At 36.8% G+C, this 14,900-nt stretch overlaps 3 protein-coding genes across 5 annotated transcripts; 2 read left to right on the forward strand and 1 right to left on the reverse strand.

Annotated features, from left to right (window-relative positions):
* Nucleotides 1-49: 49 nt before the first annotated feature.
* On the reverse strand, nt 50-3,427 carry LOC139773330 (ribosome biogenesis protein WDR12 homolog). The gene is made up of 9 exons (XM_071707722.1): nt 3,011-3,427; nt 2,852-2,937; nt 2,576-2,786; nt 2,331-2,471; nt 1,966-2,141; nt 1,649-1,722; nt 1,308-1,554; nt 962-1,094; nt 50-653 (listed from the first exon to the last, which is right to left on the reverse strand). The coding sequence occupies exons 1-9, from the start codon at nt 3,127-3,129 to the stop codon at nt 515-517; spliced, it is 1,326 nt and encodes a 441-aa protein (XP_071563823.1). The 5' UTR covers nt 3,130-3,427; the 3' UTR covers nt 50-514.
* A 45-nt stretch (nt 3,428-3,472) lies between these two features.
* Hip14 (palmitoyltransferase Hip14) lies at nt 3,473-12,549 on the forward strand. Of its 3 annotated transcripts, none has more exons than XM_071707718.1 (10): nt 3,473-3,992; nt 5,595-5,733; nt 5,899-6,098; nt 6,326-6,535; nt 6,614-6,908; nt 7,031-7,231; nt 7,720-7,881; nt 7,964-8,120; nt 8,367-8,611; nt 8,823-12,549. In XM_071707718.1, exons 2-10 carry the CDS (start codon nt 5,596-5,598, stop codon nt 9,057-9,059), a joined length of 1,845 nt encoding a protein of 614 aa, XP_071563819.1. In that variant the 5' UTR covers nt 3,473-3,992; nt 5,595; the 3' UTR covers nt 9,060-12,549. The 3 variants fall into 3 exon arrangements, with proteins under 3 accessions (XP_071563819.1, XP_071563818.1, XP_071563820.1); XM_071707717.1 differs by having other exon boundaries at nt 3,473-3,949; XM_071707719.1 differs by having other exon boundaries at nt 3,474-3,949; nt 6,629-6,908.
* A 73-nt stretch (nt 12,550-12,622) lies between these two features.
* Nucleotides 12,623-14,880, forward strand: LOC139773335 (uncharacterized). The gene is made up of 2 exons (XM_071707731.1): nt 12,623-14,051; nt 14,232-14,880. The coding sequence occupies exons 1-2, from the start codon at nt 13,777-13,779 to the stop codon at nt 14,653-14,655; spliced, it is 699 nt and encodes a 232-aa protein (XP_071563832.1). The 5' UTR covers nt 12,623-13,776; the 3' UTR covers nt 14,656-14,880.
* Nucleotides 14,881-14,900: the final 20 nt, after the last annotated feature.

The raw sequence follows: 14,900 nt of genomic DNA on the forward strand, positions 1-14,900 counted from the left end.
GAGGAAAGGAGAGAGCGGCTGCTAATCCAGGAAAAAAAGAAGCAACCGATTTTTTTAACAGATCCTTTATTTATTAATATTTTTGCTTTTATTCTTTTTCATTATTACAAGAGATAAATTGTTGTTATTTGTACCATCGATCAAGCCTTTATATTCTTCACGTACGATATTATCATGTGATTGAATATATAGTCGATTTCTCAATGGATTCGTAACTACACGCAAGTTTCGTTTCCAAAGATCGATATAAAAAGCACACTCAACGCAAAGAAAAAATTTATCAGACGCAAAAGATAAAAATATTACATGGTCATTACAAGAAGAGATTGGAACATCCCTTTTGCCTAATAATAATCTCTTATTATTATTATTATTAATTTTCTAATTTAAAAAATTATTAACTAATGTGACAAGTTCAAGCACATAATCTTATGAAATAGGAGGAGTTCCGATCGTTTCGATATCGATTATGCACAATGTTTTATAACAAATTTCTATCGCACCTTGTTTGTAATTAGTGCTCTACGTAGTTGGATTTGAATATCCTTAGTGTGTTATCCGCACCACCAGACATTATCAGTTTAGGATTCGACCAGTCGCAGCTGAGGACCTTGTCATCATGTCCCAGTAGATCAAACAGCGGTGCCTTGGGGCTGAAAAGGCATAGCAAAAGTTAATTTCGCATAAATCTCGGATAATACTATTATTTCTCTAATTTTCAATTTAATTTCGATTTAATTCTCCGATTGCAATAAATATCTGAATCTGATCGTAATTTTAATTTGAAGATAATTTCGAGTAATCTATAATTTAACATTAAGATAGCAGTTCTAGCTCTCTAGAACAATTCTGAAAGTTAAATCGACCGTGCAGCCGAACGAAATTGTACAAAATCCTCGTGTTCTTTTAACGGAGCATTTGAGAACAGTTTTCCAGATAGATATTTTAATCTGTAAACAACCTTCTGGTGTCCCAGAACTTGACGATATTATCATATGCTCCCGAGATGAAGAGATGTTCGTCCACAGTCGACCAGCGTACTGACGACACCCACTGCGTGTGAGAGGTGAACCTAGCTTTCACGATTGCACCTTCTGAAATATATAATAGCAAATTAATGAAGTTTGAAGTACTCTCTTAGTGTACATCAAATTAGTCATAAGTTAGATAAATTGGAAATTCGAAGATGAGGATAAATTTTTATAATGTAAAATTTAATATTCACTTTTATCAATAAAATTCGTAACCCTGATTTTGTCAAAGAAGATTGAAAAATTAAAAAAACATCGACAAGAGACTTCAAGCACCTGTAGATCTCGGATCATACAGCCTCACATGTTGATCGGCCGATCCCGCTATCACAACACGTGATAGTGGCGAGTAGTCGATGTCGAAGAAGCACTTATCACCGTGAATTTCCTGCTTGATGCCGTTTAATTCGGTATCCCAAGTCTTTATGGTATGATCCCACGAGCCTGTGATGATCTCCGTTTTGTCGGACCACACGATCCCGCTGATCGCCTGCTTGTGTCCCTTCATCGCACATTTTGGCGTCTGCGCGTAAAATAAATCCAACGATCAGTATAAAATGATCTCTTCCTCGTAAAATTTTAAACATTAAACTGATGATCATCAATAATCTGCATACCTTCGTTTTACTCGCGTATTCCGATCTTGCCCTTTTCGACGCAGATTCTCCAGTATCGTCTTCTTCTTGCGCAGCTTAAGAAAGAAAGAGAGATGTTTGTCTTAATAATTAACGTTTCACTATTGCCAAATTATATCCATATTCAGGTTGTTTTATAATTTTTAATTTTCTCTCTTCACATTAAAATCATATATTTTTAAAATAAGAAAATTATATATTACAATTTATGAAAAACATTGCATAATTTTAATTTTTCAATAATATGCATTGAGATCTGAGAAAATAAGATCTTCAATTTCTTATGCTACCATACTTACATGTTGACCATATGTATAACATATTATCCCAGGCGCCGGTTGCCATTAATGTTTTATCATAATTAACGCTGACCGCTTCGATGCTTCTTCTGTGTCCCTTGCAGACATGCACGCATTCCACAGAATTCCTCGTTATATCCCAACTCCATATCATACACGTCTGATCCATTGATGCGCTATATATTTGTGTGAATGTAAAATCATTGTTAACACTTGTCACTGCGATATGCTTGAAGGTTCACCTATGTATCTCAAAAATGTTTTTTGCATATTGGTTTGAGTAAACCTATACTTGACTACATAGGAGCAAGAAATTCATAGATATATCAATGGCACAAAATTGACTCTATTTTCTATCAAATTACCTAACGAAGGAAGCATTATCGTCATTGAGAGATATCCAGGCCACTGCTCTGACGGGAGATATATGTCCAGGAATTACAAGTTGATGTTTGCCTTTCAATGTCCAAATATGTAGCATATTATCATAAGAACCAGTTAGGATCCTAAACAGAATCATTCGAGGTATTGTTACTCCAGTTACGCTTCAGATGCCAAGCATATTGTAAAAATTGGTCTGTTGTTTTAATGTTCATAGTTAGGAACCAACCATTTTCCACAAACAGCAACAGCCGATACCCAATCGTCGTGCACCAGACAATCCTTTGGCTCTGGTGAAGGATGCTTCTCCACATACTCCACATCTATCACCTCTTCCGTAGAAACTCCTCTCTCAGCGATGTGTTCTGTCAAAGAGCTACGTAGAAACTGTGAGCAAACCAGGAAATCAAACTCCACTTGGTCCTGGACATCATTCGACTCTGTGAACAATCAATTTGGTCTTTAAAGTGATCAGGGCGTTCTTTCATAATCAATCTTTCCTCACCTCTCAGAAGTTCGTTTATCAAAGTGTTTAATTCGTCGGTGACTATCGAGCTATGAATCGATAAGGGATAATCCGGTACTGCATATCTAGAATCGTTGAAATTAAAATATAAACTCTGTTTAAGCCGACGATGGAAAGAAGAATTGAATAATTTCTTACCTCTGCTGCTTAGTTACAAAACGTATCTGTATCTGGGCTTCATCTTTATTCGTGGCCATCATAGATTTATCTTTCGACTTCATTTTAGGACGATTTTTATTAATGGATTCAATTTCCATCGCAATCGTGTCGAATTTTCTGATTTTCCAAATTAATATATTCCTAACCTCACTTCACCGCCACGAATTTCAAACGAGGCGTGCACACGTGCGTCAACGAGATGTGCACTCGCTTTCGCGTTTGCCACTCGGGCACTCGCCAGCGTTCGCGAACACAAACGCTTCTTTTCGATGTATTTCGGAATGCAGCGAAAACGTACCGTCATCACACGACAGATGTCTCTACAATATTCTTTATCCGCCGGTTCTTGTGCCGAATAATCGCCGATATTGCCGACCGAACGGGTTGAACGGCGTAGCGTTTGGTCGATATCCCTGCCCAAGCCCCCAAGTGCTCATCGTCGCGTAAACGTGAAAAACACGGTGACGATGACGGAGCGGGTGGTCACCAGCACCACGGCGTTCCACTTCTGAAGCGGGAAGTGATCGTTCAGTGCTCGTACTCGAGACGCCGGTCTCTGGACTCGTCGAAGAGGAGGACGAGTGGACGAGTCACTCTAACGGCGGACCGGAAAGAGTCGCGCGATTCACGTAATTCACGTTTCCCGCGATCGAGGAGGGTGTCGTGTCGTTGACGAAAGGTCAACCCCGGCAGCTCGGCCGCCGTGGTCTTCTTCGTGCGTGCATATGTGTGTGCGCGTGTGATATGCCGGCGCCCCACTCTCTGGTGCAGCACGAAGCACGATACGATTCGTCCCTTAAAACTGACTCCTCGCCTCGCACCCCGGGGGTCCGGTCGTCGTCGTCGTCGTCGTCGCCGCCGCCGTCGCCCGCTACTATGCGTATCACGTATTAACAGCGCATAAACGCCGTCGTCAAGGTGAGCCGGGCCGAGCCGGGCCGTTTCCTCCAATTCCTCCTATGTACGTATGTATGTGTAAAGCGATTTATTTTTGTGCGCGTTCCGAAGATCGATCAGCGAATGTATGGCGAGTGCTTTTCTCCGCCGGTTTCTCCGCCTCCCTTTCCCTCTGTTGGGAACGGAAGAACGTGTCGCTGTCGGTGTCGAGGGCGAGTTTCGAGGGTGAGTCGCGTCGCGTCCACCTCCGAACGCCGAAAAAAATCAAGAGCGAAGAAATGCGGGGGTATTTTGCGTTTGGAGTTCTGAATCGTTCAAGTGGAAAAGAAAATTAGCTCTCGCTTCCTGTTTATCGTGTGATACTGATGTAATTAATTATCTACTTTGGATTATCTTACGGTCTGAAATAGAAAAGATTTGTGATATGCAGGTGTAATAAATAAAAATGTTCTGTCACTCCGATTATTTTACAATCAAGATAAGTGGATAGTGCTGTAAGACGAGAAAATCATAATCGTTGGATCTGTCTTTGCGTCACGATTCAAGAAATAAATGTGAATAAAAATTGATTTCTTTTTTACTTAAAAAATTGTTTGAGCTTTAATTAATTTTAAGGAATGTTGAAATGTCTCTAAGACTTGTATCTGAATAGATACAGTATATCGAATTAACGAACATATAACAAGACAAGAAAAACTCTATTTTTAATCGACAACGTTTGGCAATGTCATGACGGTTCGACCATTGGTTTTGGGTAGAGTTTTTCTTGTTAATCACTATTGGCGGAACAAATATATACTTTTCTGATATAACAAGACATTTTCCTTCTTTTTCCTCTCATTCTTATGCCTAGTTTGCTTAATATAGTTAAAAGAAACAGATTTTTATACATGAGTATCTTGACTTTTGATTACCTTTCTCTAAAGCATTATATATTAATAAATATAAATGTAGTATAATATATACATATACTTCGTACATTTTAAAAGCAACTAAACATGTAGATCTAATCATATCTTAGGTATTCATTGACTATAGACAATATAGCTGGAAAAAGAATGACCCATCTTACAATCAGCCTTGAACACGTATAATTTAGCGTAATTTATATACACACCGCAGCGTACAACATTAGTCAATGACACGAATACGAAATAGTACATTAGTACATTGTGCGTCATGGGGGAATGAGCATTTACGAGTCAGGGATATCGGTTTTTCAATTCGTCAAGGCCTCAGGCAGAAAACTTGGGTTTTCTGTCTAGTTGCAAGAGAAATAATAAAAGGACAACCGATTGATCATTGAATGCATTTTACAAAAGGAAGCAAAAGATATCAACTTTATTTCCCATTTCTATTACATAGGAGATTATCAATAAATAAATTAATAAAGTTTATATTAGCTATTATATTAGAAAAGAGAAAAAAAACAAGGAATTGCATGGATTGTGTCAGTGTTTAATATTAATTATGACTGAGTAGTTTTTGCTATGCCAGAAAAAAGTTTACTAATAACCAACGATGACTATTTACATAAATATAAATTACTTCAAAGTTGTATAATATTGTTTTTGACTTTATTCGACTTAATATATCTTTTGCATTGATATTTTCTATGCTAATGCAATCTTTAGACACTTATGTTTTTGTCCTGTGCTGGTTATAGCATGTACGCGCTGCAAATGCAAACCGCCTGCCAGGGCGAGGGCACCCGTGAGCCCGATGACCCCAGCACTCTTCATCAGGAACCAGTGCGACCTGCCACCCAAGATTGCAGTTCTTTCGATATTGTCAGAGCTACACAGGTAATCTCAGTGACCGAATTGTGAAGAATCTATTTACATCTTAAATTCATACTTTGAAAAGATGAGGATCCATATATGCTATAACTCGAAAGTTTATAATAAGCTCATAATCATGCAATTTGCATTACTAAAAATATGGATTAAGATGACCAAGTGTATTTGCAGTATGGGGCGTTGGATCGAGTGACACAGTTGGTGGAAGGTGGTGCCGACGTGAACCAGCCGGATTCGGAGACTGTGACATTGTTGCATTGGGCTTCTATAAACAATCGCAAAGATATTGTTAAATATCTTATTGCAAAGGGAGCCGCAGTCGATGCTGTTGGCGGTGAATTAGCTTCTACGCCATTGCATTGGGCTACGAGGTCAGTATTTTAACAAATCGTCAATATTATTCTAATTGAGTGAAATTTATGATTTCAATAAGAATAATTGAAAACTTAAAAAATAAACAATTTTACGCAACGCATAAAACTTCCTATGATTTTTTTAGCTTTTTAGCTTTTTAGTCTCCATTTTTTATATGTAAATTTATAAGATAACTTAAAAAAAAGAACTTAAAAAGAGAATTAGTCTTCAATTGTGCTTCTAGACAGGGCCATCTCTCCACGGTTGTAATACTGATGAGGGCAGGTGCTGATCCAACCTTGAGGGATTCCGAAGGTTTCTCCTGCATACACCTGGCGGCACAATTTGGCCACACGGCCATAGTGGCTTATTTGGTGGCAAAAGGCGTCAATCCAAATATGCCGGATAGAAGTGCCATGACTCCCCTTATGTGGAGCGCCTATAAAGTCAATAGGTACACAGAGCACCGAATTATTGTTCTACAAACGACTTGTTTTTCCAATAGAATAACGTTATGTTGGTTACTTTAAAGTTTTCCTTTTTACAGTCTAGATCCAACACGACTGTTGTTGACTCTAGGTGCGTCGCACTCACTTACCGATAATCTGCACGGTAACACAGCCCTGCATTGGGCTATTATAGCAAAAAACAACACGGCAATATCCACCTTGGTACAACACGGAGCCTCGTTAGACTTGCCCAATTTTCAAAATGAAACTCCAATGACGTTGTTAGGCCCGCACATCGGCGCCGCGTGGTTAGGGCATAAAATCAGTCACGAAATTAAGGAGAAGCAAGGTCGTACGAGAACGTGGTGTAGAGATAAGGTAATGATAATGTGTTATAAGTATATCGTAATATGTATCGGTGTATTTCTTCAGAGTTAATACACTTTTTTAAAGAGAGAATTCAGCTCTTCTTGTAACATCATCGTGTATTTTTCTTGCAGAGAATTCGTTGGTATTGCATGGTCAGTACGCCATTTATAGCGTTTTATGTGATCGGTATGGTTCTACAGAGTGGATGGGATTATTTATTAAAACTAGGTGCCTTTATCACCCTTTATGTAGTGGTGTATTTAATGAACCATTTCGTGTTCGATGAACGGCTGTTTCTCATTTTGCCAATGTCGATTTATTTGGCAACCAAGGTAGGTGTAATTCCGAATTGTATTATAGATAATCAAAAACGTTTACGTACGATTAGTTTCTGATAAGCTGCTAAATGTGATAAGACACATTGTTGATAAGGTGATAAGCCTCAAAGATAGTGTCACAACGCAATATTAAATATTACAATAATACTATAGATAAAACAAAATTATTAGCAGTGTGCAACGATGTAATTAATACTTAAAATATTAGTCATAATATTAAGAAATTGAAGTTCTTGTAAATGCTTACACGCATGATAATACATGTTTAATAATATGTATCTGAATAAGATTTTAATAAGATAACACGTATGAGAGAAGTGCAATAATTGCTTACAAGTTATCAATATTATCGTCCACAAATCTATCTTATTTAGACAATTTTTAATGTGTTAATGAACAATTGCATCAGTACATATAGGTATCGATTCACTGCTTGTCGATCTATGTAGTTAATAGCTGATTCTTTCTCTTTACTTTTTCAGATGTGGATATACGTCACATGGATATTCTGGCTAGGTATCCATGCAGCATGGTATTTATGGTTGTTATTAGTCGGTGGATCCGTTCCTCTCTGGATATGCTTCCTGCAGTCTTGGCGAGGTGATCCCGGAATTATCGTGGCTACTCAGGAGGATAAATTGAATGTACTAATGTTTTGTCATTTTTACTATTGTAAAACTATTTTATGTACACGAATGACAAATGTACGCGTATCTTTATTTGCAGACGATAATTGAATTGGCTGAGTCGGGTGGTTTCGAGCCGCAATGGTTCTGCAGTAGTTGTCTAGTCCGAAGACCCGTGAGATCTAAACATTGTTCCACATGTGATCGTTGCGTAGCGCGATTCGATCATCATTGTCCATGGGTTAATAACTGTATTGGTAAGCGGATACAAATACTCTATTTAGTATCAACATAATTTTTTTGTTACTGACTGATAATCAGTTTACTATATCTGTTTATTTAGATTTTGATACCAGATTACTATTTTTTCTTATTTATTTTATTCTGTTTATACTCCTTTTGTCTTACTGGAAATTATTAAGTGTTACACATGTTTTATGAAAATTAAGTATAAGACGGTTTAAACACAGAATAGTTGTTATTACACATCCTACAATTTTCAGGTGCACATAATCACAAGTATTTCCTTGGATTTGTGGCGTCTTTGCTGGGATTGTGTATCGTTATCTTATCCGCCAGTATACAATATTGGCAATTCGAGTGTTGGTCGAACTTAACGAACGGTCATAGCGCGGACAGCTATCTAGTAGCTGCAGCTACCTGCGATGCTTGGGTAATGTGGGTGGCAGCCAACACGTCCCTTCATTCTTTCTGGGTTGGGACTTTGTTGGCGTGTCAATGTTATCAGGTACGGCGATATTATATAATTGTAGTATGTGTTAATATATTTTTTTTAAACTGTAGTATGTGTTATATATATTTTTTTTAAATTGTAGTATGTGTTAATATATTTTATATAAACAAAAATTTATATAAAGAAAAATGGGAAATTTTTTTTAATTTTTGAATATATATTACTGCGAGTGATTATGATTTTATATTTTTTTATGTGTTTGCAGATCATGGTCCTGGGAATGACAACGAATGAACGTATGAATGCCGGTCGTTATAAACACTTCAAGCAGGGGAACCCGTTCCATCGCGGTGCCCTGCAGAATGCCGCTGACTTTTGTAACTTCAGCTTTTGCGGAGTGAAGGCGAAACCTAGCTCGGACTGGTTGCACAGTTTCGATCTCAAGCAAAGCATCGAGAAGTTACCTTTGCTCGCGCAGAAGGATAATTTTCAGTATGTTTAGAGTTCTGTAAGCAGCCGTGAGAAGCTAATTGTACACACATACATACATGCATACATACATACATACATACACCATATCACTTATGCCTGACGTACTCCTTGGGCCACCAAAGAGTTGCCGCAAACATGTAAGTGACTTTCCAGGACGGCAGTAATTATGCATACACGGGCGATTACGTTCGCATATTCTCTAAGCTCTATTATACAGCAATCGCTGAATAACAATTTTTCGATGTCATATGTTTCGATTTCATATGTCGTAAAAGACTGTTGCATTGCGAATGTGTGCATATCCCACCTATACTCTACTTAAAGATATCTATGAATGATGAAACGATAAAAATGCACAAATTTCATGATTTAAATTAACTCTTTGTTGCCTAAATGTAATAAGCACGAAAGAGTTTGTGTATCATTTATTTAACTTTTATTGTAATATATAAACTATGATTATCGATCAATAGAGAGAGACATATAAAAAGAATTGCAGATTAGAAAACTAATTTGTAATTGGGCAGCATAGGGATACTACTTCAATCAATCATTTCAATTATGCATCATCCTATTTGTATCTCTGATATCGAGATTTCTTTTTACCAAACTATAAAATAATTACTCTTTATATTAAACACATATTGTAAATATTTATCTTGAATCGTATTCATTTACTGACATTTATTGCTCATTCCTGATTTCATCTAATTTTAATATTGCGATTCATAAATAGCAACTAATGATTCAACTTGCTTTTTCAAGAAGTAAACGCACTTAGAACTTGAAAGTATATACTATTCAGTGATTATAAATTTATAAATCTGATACTTCTAATTGTACTAGTAACTTAAGCTACAAGATCACTGTCGTTACAATTATTTTCTTATCAACAAAATAATTGGAAGTCTATATATTTCTCATTAATGCAACTATTCGAAGAATATTTATATGCATTAATTCTCGACAAATTCTACAATTCATAATTGAAAAAATAAATAAATACACAAACGTGTAAAATTCATTAATAGACAAGAAATAACGAAACATGCAAATATGATGCAATGTTTAAAAATTCGTGTAAGGCGTAAAAATAAAATAAATAATAAAGATGGGGCCTATGACATCGCTATAAATGTTATAAACTATGCAAATTAGAACGCATAAGAAAATCAAACGCTGTGCGATAGAATTATAGCCAAAAGAGAACTACATAACAGCTATTTATACTGTTTACTCTATATTGTTCGAATTTGTAAGAGAGTCTACCTGACTTAAGTGCCATGTTATGCTTCTTGAAATGCATTTATGTACTCGACATCACATACTTCTGTTGAGATCAACTATTATTCGTATTGGTTACTGTTACGACTAAAATGTAATATTTATAATAATACGATATTTGCGATCACAAATCAATATTACAAATTATTCATAATATTTATTTAAGGACTGTGTTATAGCGTATATGAAGCATATCTTGTCAAAAGCGTTTAAGTCACAAAGTCGCTTTTTATATGTTAAACAAAGAGTAAGTCTAGAGTATCGTTACGCTACAAAGAAATTATTTATTTAACTTGACTAAATACGACAGAGAACGCTCTGTGTATTGTAACTTAGTATTTAACTCCAAACTGATAATTCTTCCAAATTATATGTACAAATTATTGCAGAAAAAAATGAAAATTATTGCTTGTACATTCCAATTAAAGCGGTAGCATTTTATAATGAGGATGTAGAAAATGTCAATTTATAGAATATCTCATTAAATCTTTTGATTCCGAATAAGTTGATTGATGAAGAAATATACTATATAAGTATAATTTTTTAAATGCACGCATAAAAATGAAAATTGTGCAAGTATAACGTAAAATGTTTTTCTTTAAGGCTCGAAAAGTGCATTTTACGTTTTATTTAATGTAAAGTTATCCCGTTTTTAAAAGGAAAATAACTTTAATCCGATAATTCTTAATTTCGATAAGTGTTGTAATGTAAAAGCGAATCGATCAAAGGTTGGATATTTGCACAGTACAGCTTTGATTTATGATTAATATATAGGTACAAATATATATTTAATATCAGAATTATTCTAAATACGCATTCATGCATGAGATGCATGGTGCGTTTAAATTTTAAATGCTAGTTCTATTAATGAAATTTCTGTTCCCTTCAATTATCGGAAATTCAATGATTGTTTATTTGTATGTAAATGTTGTATATTTGATTTGATGCGTCTATAAATAAGTATTTCAATTTTATTTTAGTATCGAATTTAACGCAAGGACTTTTTATGATTCAAGTAAATACGTCTTCGAGATCATTGATACACATTTAACTCTAGATTCGATTTACCGGTTGTATTAGTTCATACATATTTTCATGCCCGACGACTTCTTGTACAGAACGATAAGAAACATTCATGTACAAAACGTTGAGAAACATACAGATAGTTTTAATATGGATATACTTGACACAGCAACCGCACGACTTCTGCAAACCGAGTATTCCATGTCAATGTTGTTAGCAAAAGATACGTGTATAAATATTATAAATATAGCAATACATATAGAAGATACAACTGATTGTATTATAATATTATTTGTCGGACAATTATATTTGTCAAAAGGATTACTTTGCGTCGGATGGCTTTATTTGATTGTTGCATTAATTACTTTTATTTCTCAATCTAGTCCAAATGAGATTAGTAGCAAAACAATAGCATTGATATATTTTGTTAACTATTGTGTTGTGATTACTTCCTGTATGGAAGATCTAACCGTCGAAGTAAGCTGTACTAATCTTAACTTCTTCTAATGTATTTGTAATATTTGGAGATTTAGGTCGAAATCGATATAATTTCGCCGAATTCACAGATGGATAGAGAGAAACGAACAATATGAGCGTATAATGATTTTCGCTTAATTATACCGATTTCCATCCTCGCAAATCATGAGTGTCAATGCGTCGTTAAACAAGCAAAATAATATGATACAAAAGTAATAACACGTTTTTACAGCTGGGAAACATATATATGTATACGTTGTAACAATGGATGTTATTAATACACACGCACGTTTCTTACATTGCTACATTTTCTTAAGCTCCATAAAGATAATTTTAAGATGTTAAGATACGAAATATATTTAATAAAAAAAAATAAAAAAAAAACGGATTTACATATATAAAGTTGTAATTCACGATGCGACACCTTTATCATTACTGTGATTTGCGAGGTAATACGAAAAACATATGTAATCTGCATTGAATGTTCGAATTGCTGTTAAATTTTTGACGAATTATAACATAATATATACACGATGAGATGGTGCGTTATTTACTTTTTAAGCGATAATCATCCTATTCTGCTTCCAGCTCTGTTCGATGTAAATAAAAGTCTAAATGTGTCTAAATACTTACCTCACTTGAGAGAAACTTTAAAACGAAGATATATGTACGTGTGTCATGTTTTTCCCGAAAAGCAAAATTAAATATACTCTATATGTTCCTTTTTTTCATTTTCTCCCGTAACACATTTACTCCCGATAAACCTGGAAAAGATGTCTGCTTAATTGTAAATAATTCTCAGAACAACGCTCTGCAATCTACTTTCATTCGCGATAACAAAATTGTTTTCTATAATTATCATCGCGAATATTTTATTGGACTCTTTTTGTATCTATCATCATGACTGTCGTGCGTCCGTGATATTTAAATTCGAATTCCTATACCAAGATCATAACTGATATGACTTGAATACGCAACGTATATACGATTGCAGGTCGCTTTTGTTATCGCCTTTGTTCCGAGTTCCGAGTTTGTGTTGCAGTTTGGTTTGCGTTATTCGATGTTGATGTTACTTTAATTTTTCATGTGTTTGACGTGAGGAAATGCGTTTAACATGGTTACCGGAGAGGATTGTTCTTGCGCCGACACGACGGAACCTTCCAATTTAACGTCCTTGCGCTCGGATGACGCTACCTCAGCCATAAATTCTGATGTAAATGCGGTCTGCACCGAGACGGTCGATAAGAGGAACGACGCCGTTGAGACACCCAAAGGCATATTTTCTGCATTTTTTTTCAAGCGTTCTGTGAAAGCAAGCTATATATGTACAAAGCGTCCGAAAATTACGCCAAATATTCTTTTGACAGCAAATTTTTTAGCGAAACTGTTGTCAATTTTTTTCCCCAAAAAAATGTCTGTGCATGGATGGAGGTCTATGATTTAGTCCCTTGTTTTACCTTACACTAGGTCTATCCTATTTACTTTCATTTATCGTTGAACAATCTATTTGCGTTTTGCATGCAGAAACGGACTGCAAGTGTTCCGATGCATCACTGGTCGCAACTTATTGCGTAGCCGCGGCAGCCGATATCCCGTCTGCGGTCCCAGGAAGACCGGATCGCCAGTCGCAGCGGAAGAAATCGAAGAGTCAGCCACCTGCGACGCAACTTAAATCGAGTTTTCCGTGCCACTGTCATAGTCACAAAATGTAACGCTGTTGCGCTTGTCGTTATCTCGTTAGCTCATTTATTTCTCAAAGCAGATTTATCGTTCCAGCAACGGCTACGTTCTGCCTGTGAAACTCAAGGAAGGTACCTAGAGACGCCGTCGAGACGCGCACCGAAGGTATACAGTGTGACGGTGATCGTATTTTTTCAGATAAACCGCAATCGCGTCCGTTCTGGAGCCGCTGGAAACGGCCGAGAAACGGCAAGAGGGACAAGATGTATGAGATAAAGCTGAAACAAGTTCAGTGTCCTCACTACGCCAAGCCGCGTCTAAATGGCACGCCTAAACAACACCTCGACGCATTGCAACCGCCGTACGAGTTTCAACCCTTCGTTTCCCGCGAGGAACTGTCGGAAGGGATACCGAGTAAAAACGCCAAGGACGAGACCGGCAAACCGAAACCACTTAAATATCCAACGAAAACGAAACTCAAGAAGGAGGCAATAGCGGAGAAGATCGAGATCTACTATTTTGACCATGGAAACTCCGCGTGGGTATCAACCACTCGACGAGAATATTTCTCGAATATAAAGAATGTTCCCCAATTTTGCTTTACGTGCTCTATGCAGCGAGCTCTCTTCAATTTTTAGAATAAATTGTTTCTAAATTAATTACAATCAAAAGATCAACGAAACAGTAATTAATTACTCGGATATAATACTTCTCGCAGATATTATCGAACAACCGATTGCCATCCTGTACTAATTACGGACAAGTGCGCCGAAAAGACCGATCAGGCAGCGACCCGCTTTTGGGCGGAGATCTTCGGCACGATTCACATTGGTATCGCCTTCGTCACGGCCTTTATTCTGCAGCTCCTACGCTTTGTGCTCTACAGCGTAATCCGGCCGTTGACAGTGGGGATACTTCAATTGATAGCGGATTATTTTGTGAAACCACTGCTGTCTATTTTGTTTAACGCCCTCGTGCAACCTGTATTGATTTTGTTCTACAATATCGCGACGTCGTTGAGGGACCTCTGCGAACCGATAGCCGAGGCGATGGGCCTGTTCCTGAGGGAAATCGCGAATCTCTGCGCCGCGATCAGGCTCGTGGAGGTGAAGCACGTTCACGCCCCGACCACTGCTACTTGAGCTCGTAAACGAAAATTGGAGACTCTTGAAGATCGAGCTTTAGTAATTTGACTAAAGATTCTCAAAGAGCAAACACATACGCTCGACAATAGCAAAGCTAAAATGTGAAAGTTATAAAATTGCAATTTTGCTCGAGTACAGAGATTGGCCGAATAACCTTCATATTTTAGCATTCTCAAAGGATTTTCACGAATCCGAGGATCACAGATCCATTCCTGAGAGGAATCTGCATTCCTGCGTGACGC

This window comes from Temnothorax nylanderi, unplaced genomic scaffold (genome assembly GCF_030848795.1).
Source record: "Temnothorax nylanderi isolate EJ_2023f unplaced genomic scaffold, tnyl_v1.0 TNYL_tig0060_pilon, whole genome shotgun sequence".
In the NCBI taxonomy this organism is placed as follows: Eukaryota; Metazoa; Arthropoda; class Insecta; order Hymenoptera; family Formicidae; genus Temnothorax; species Temnothorax nylanderi.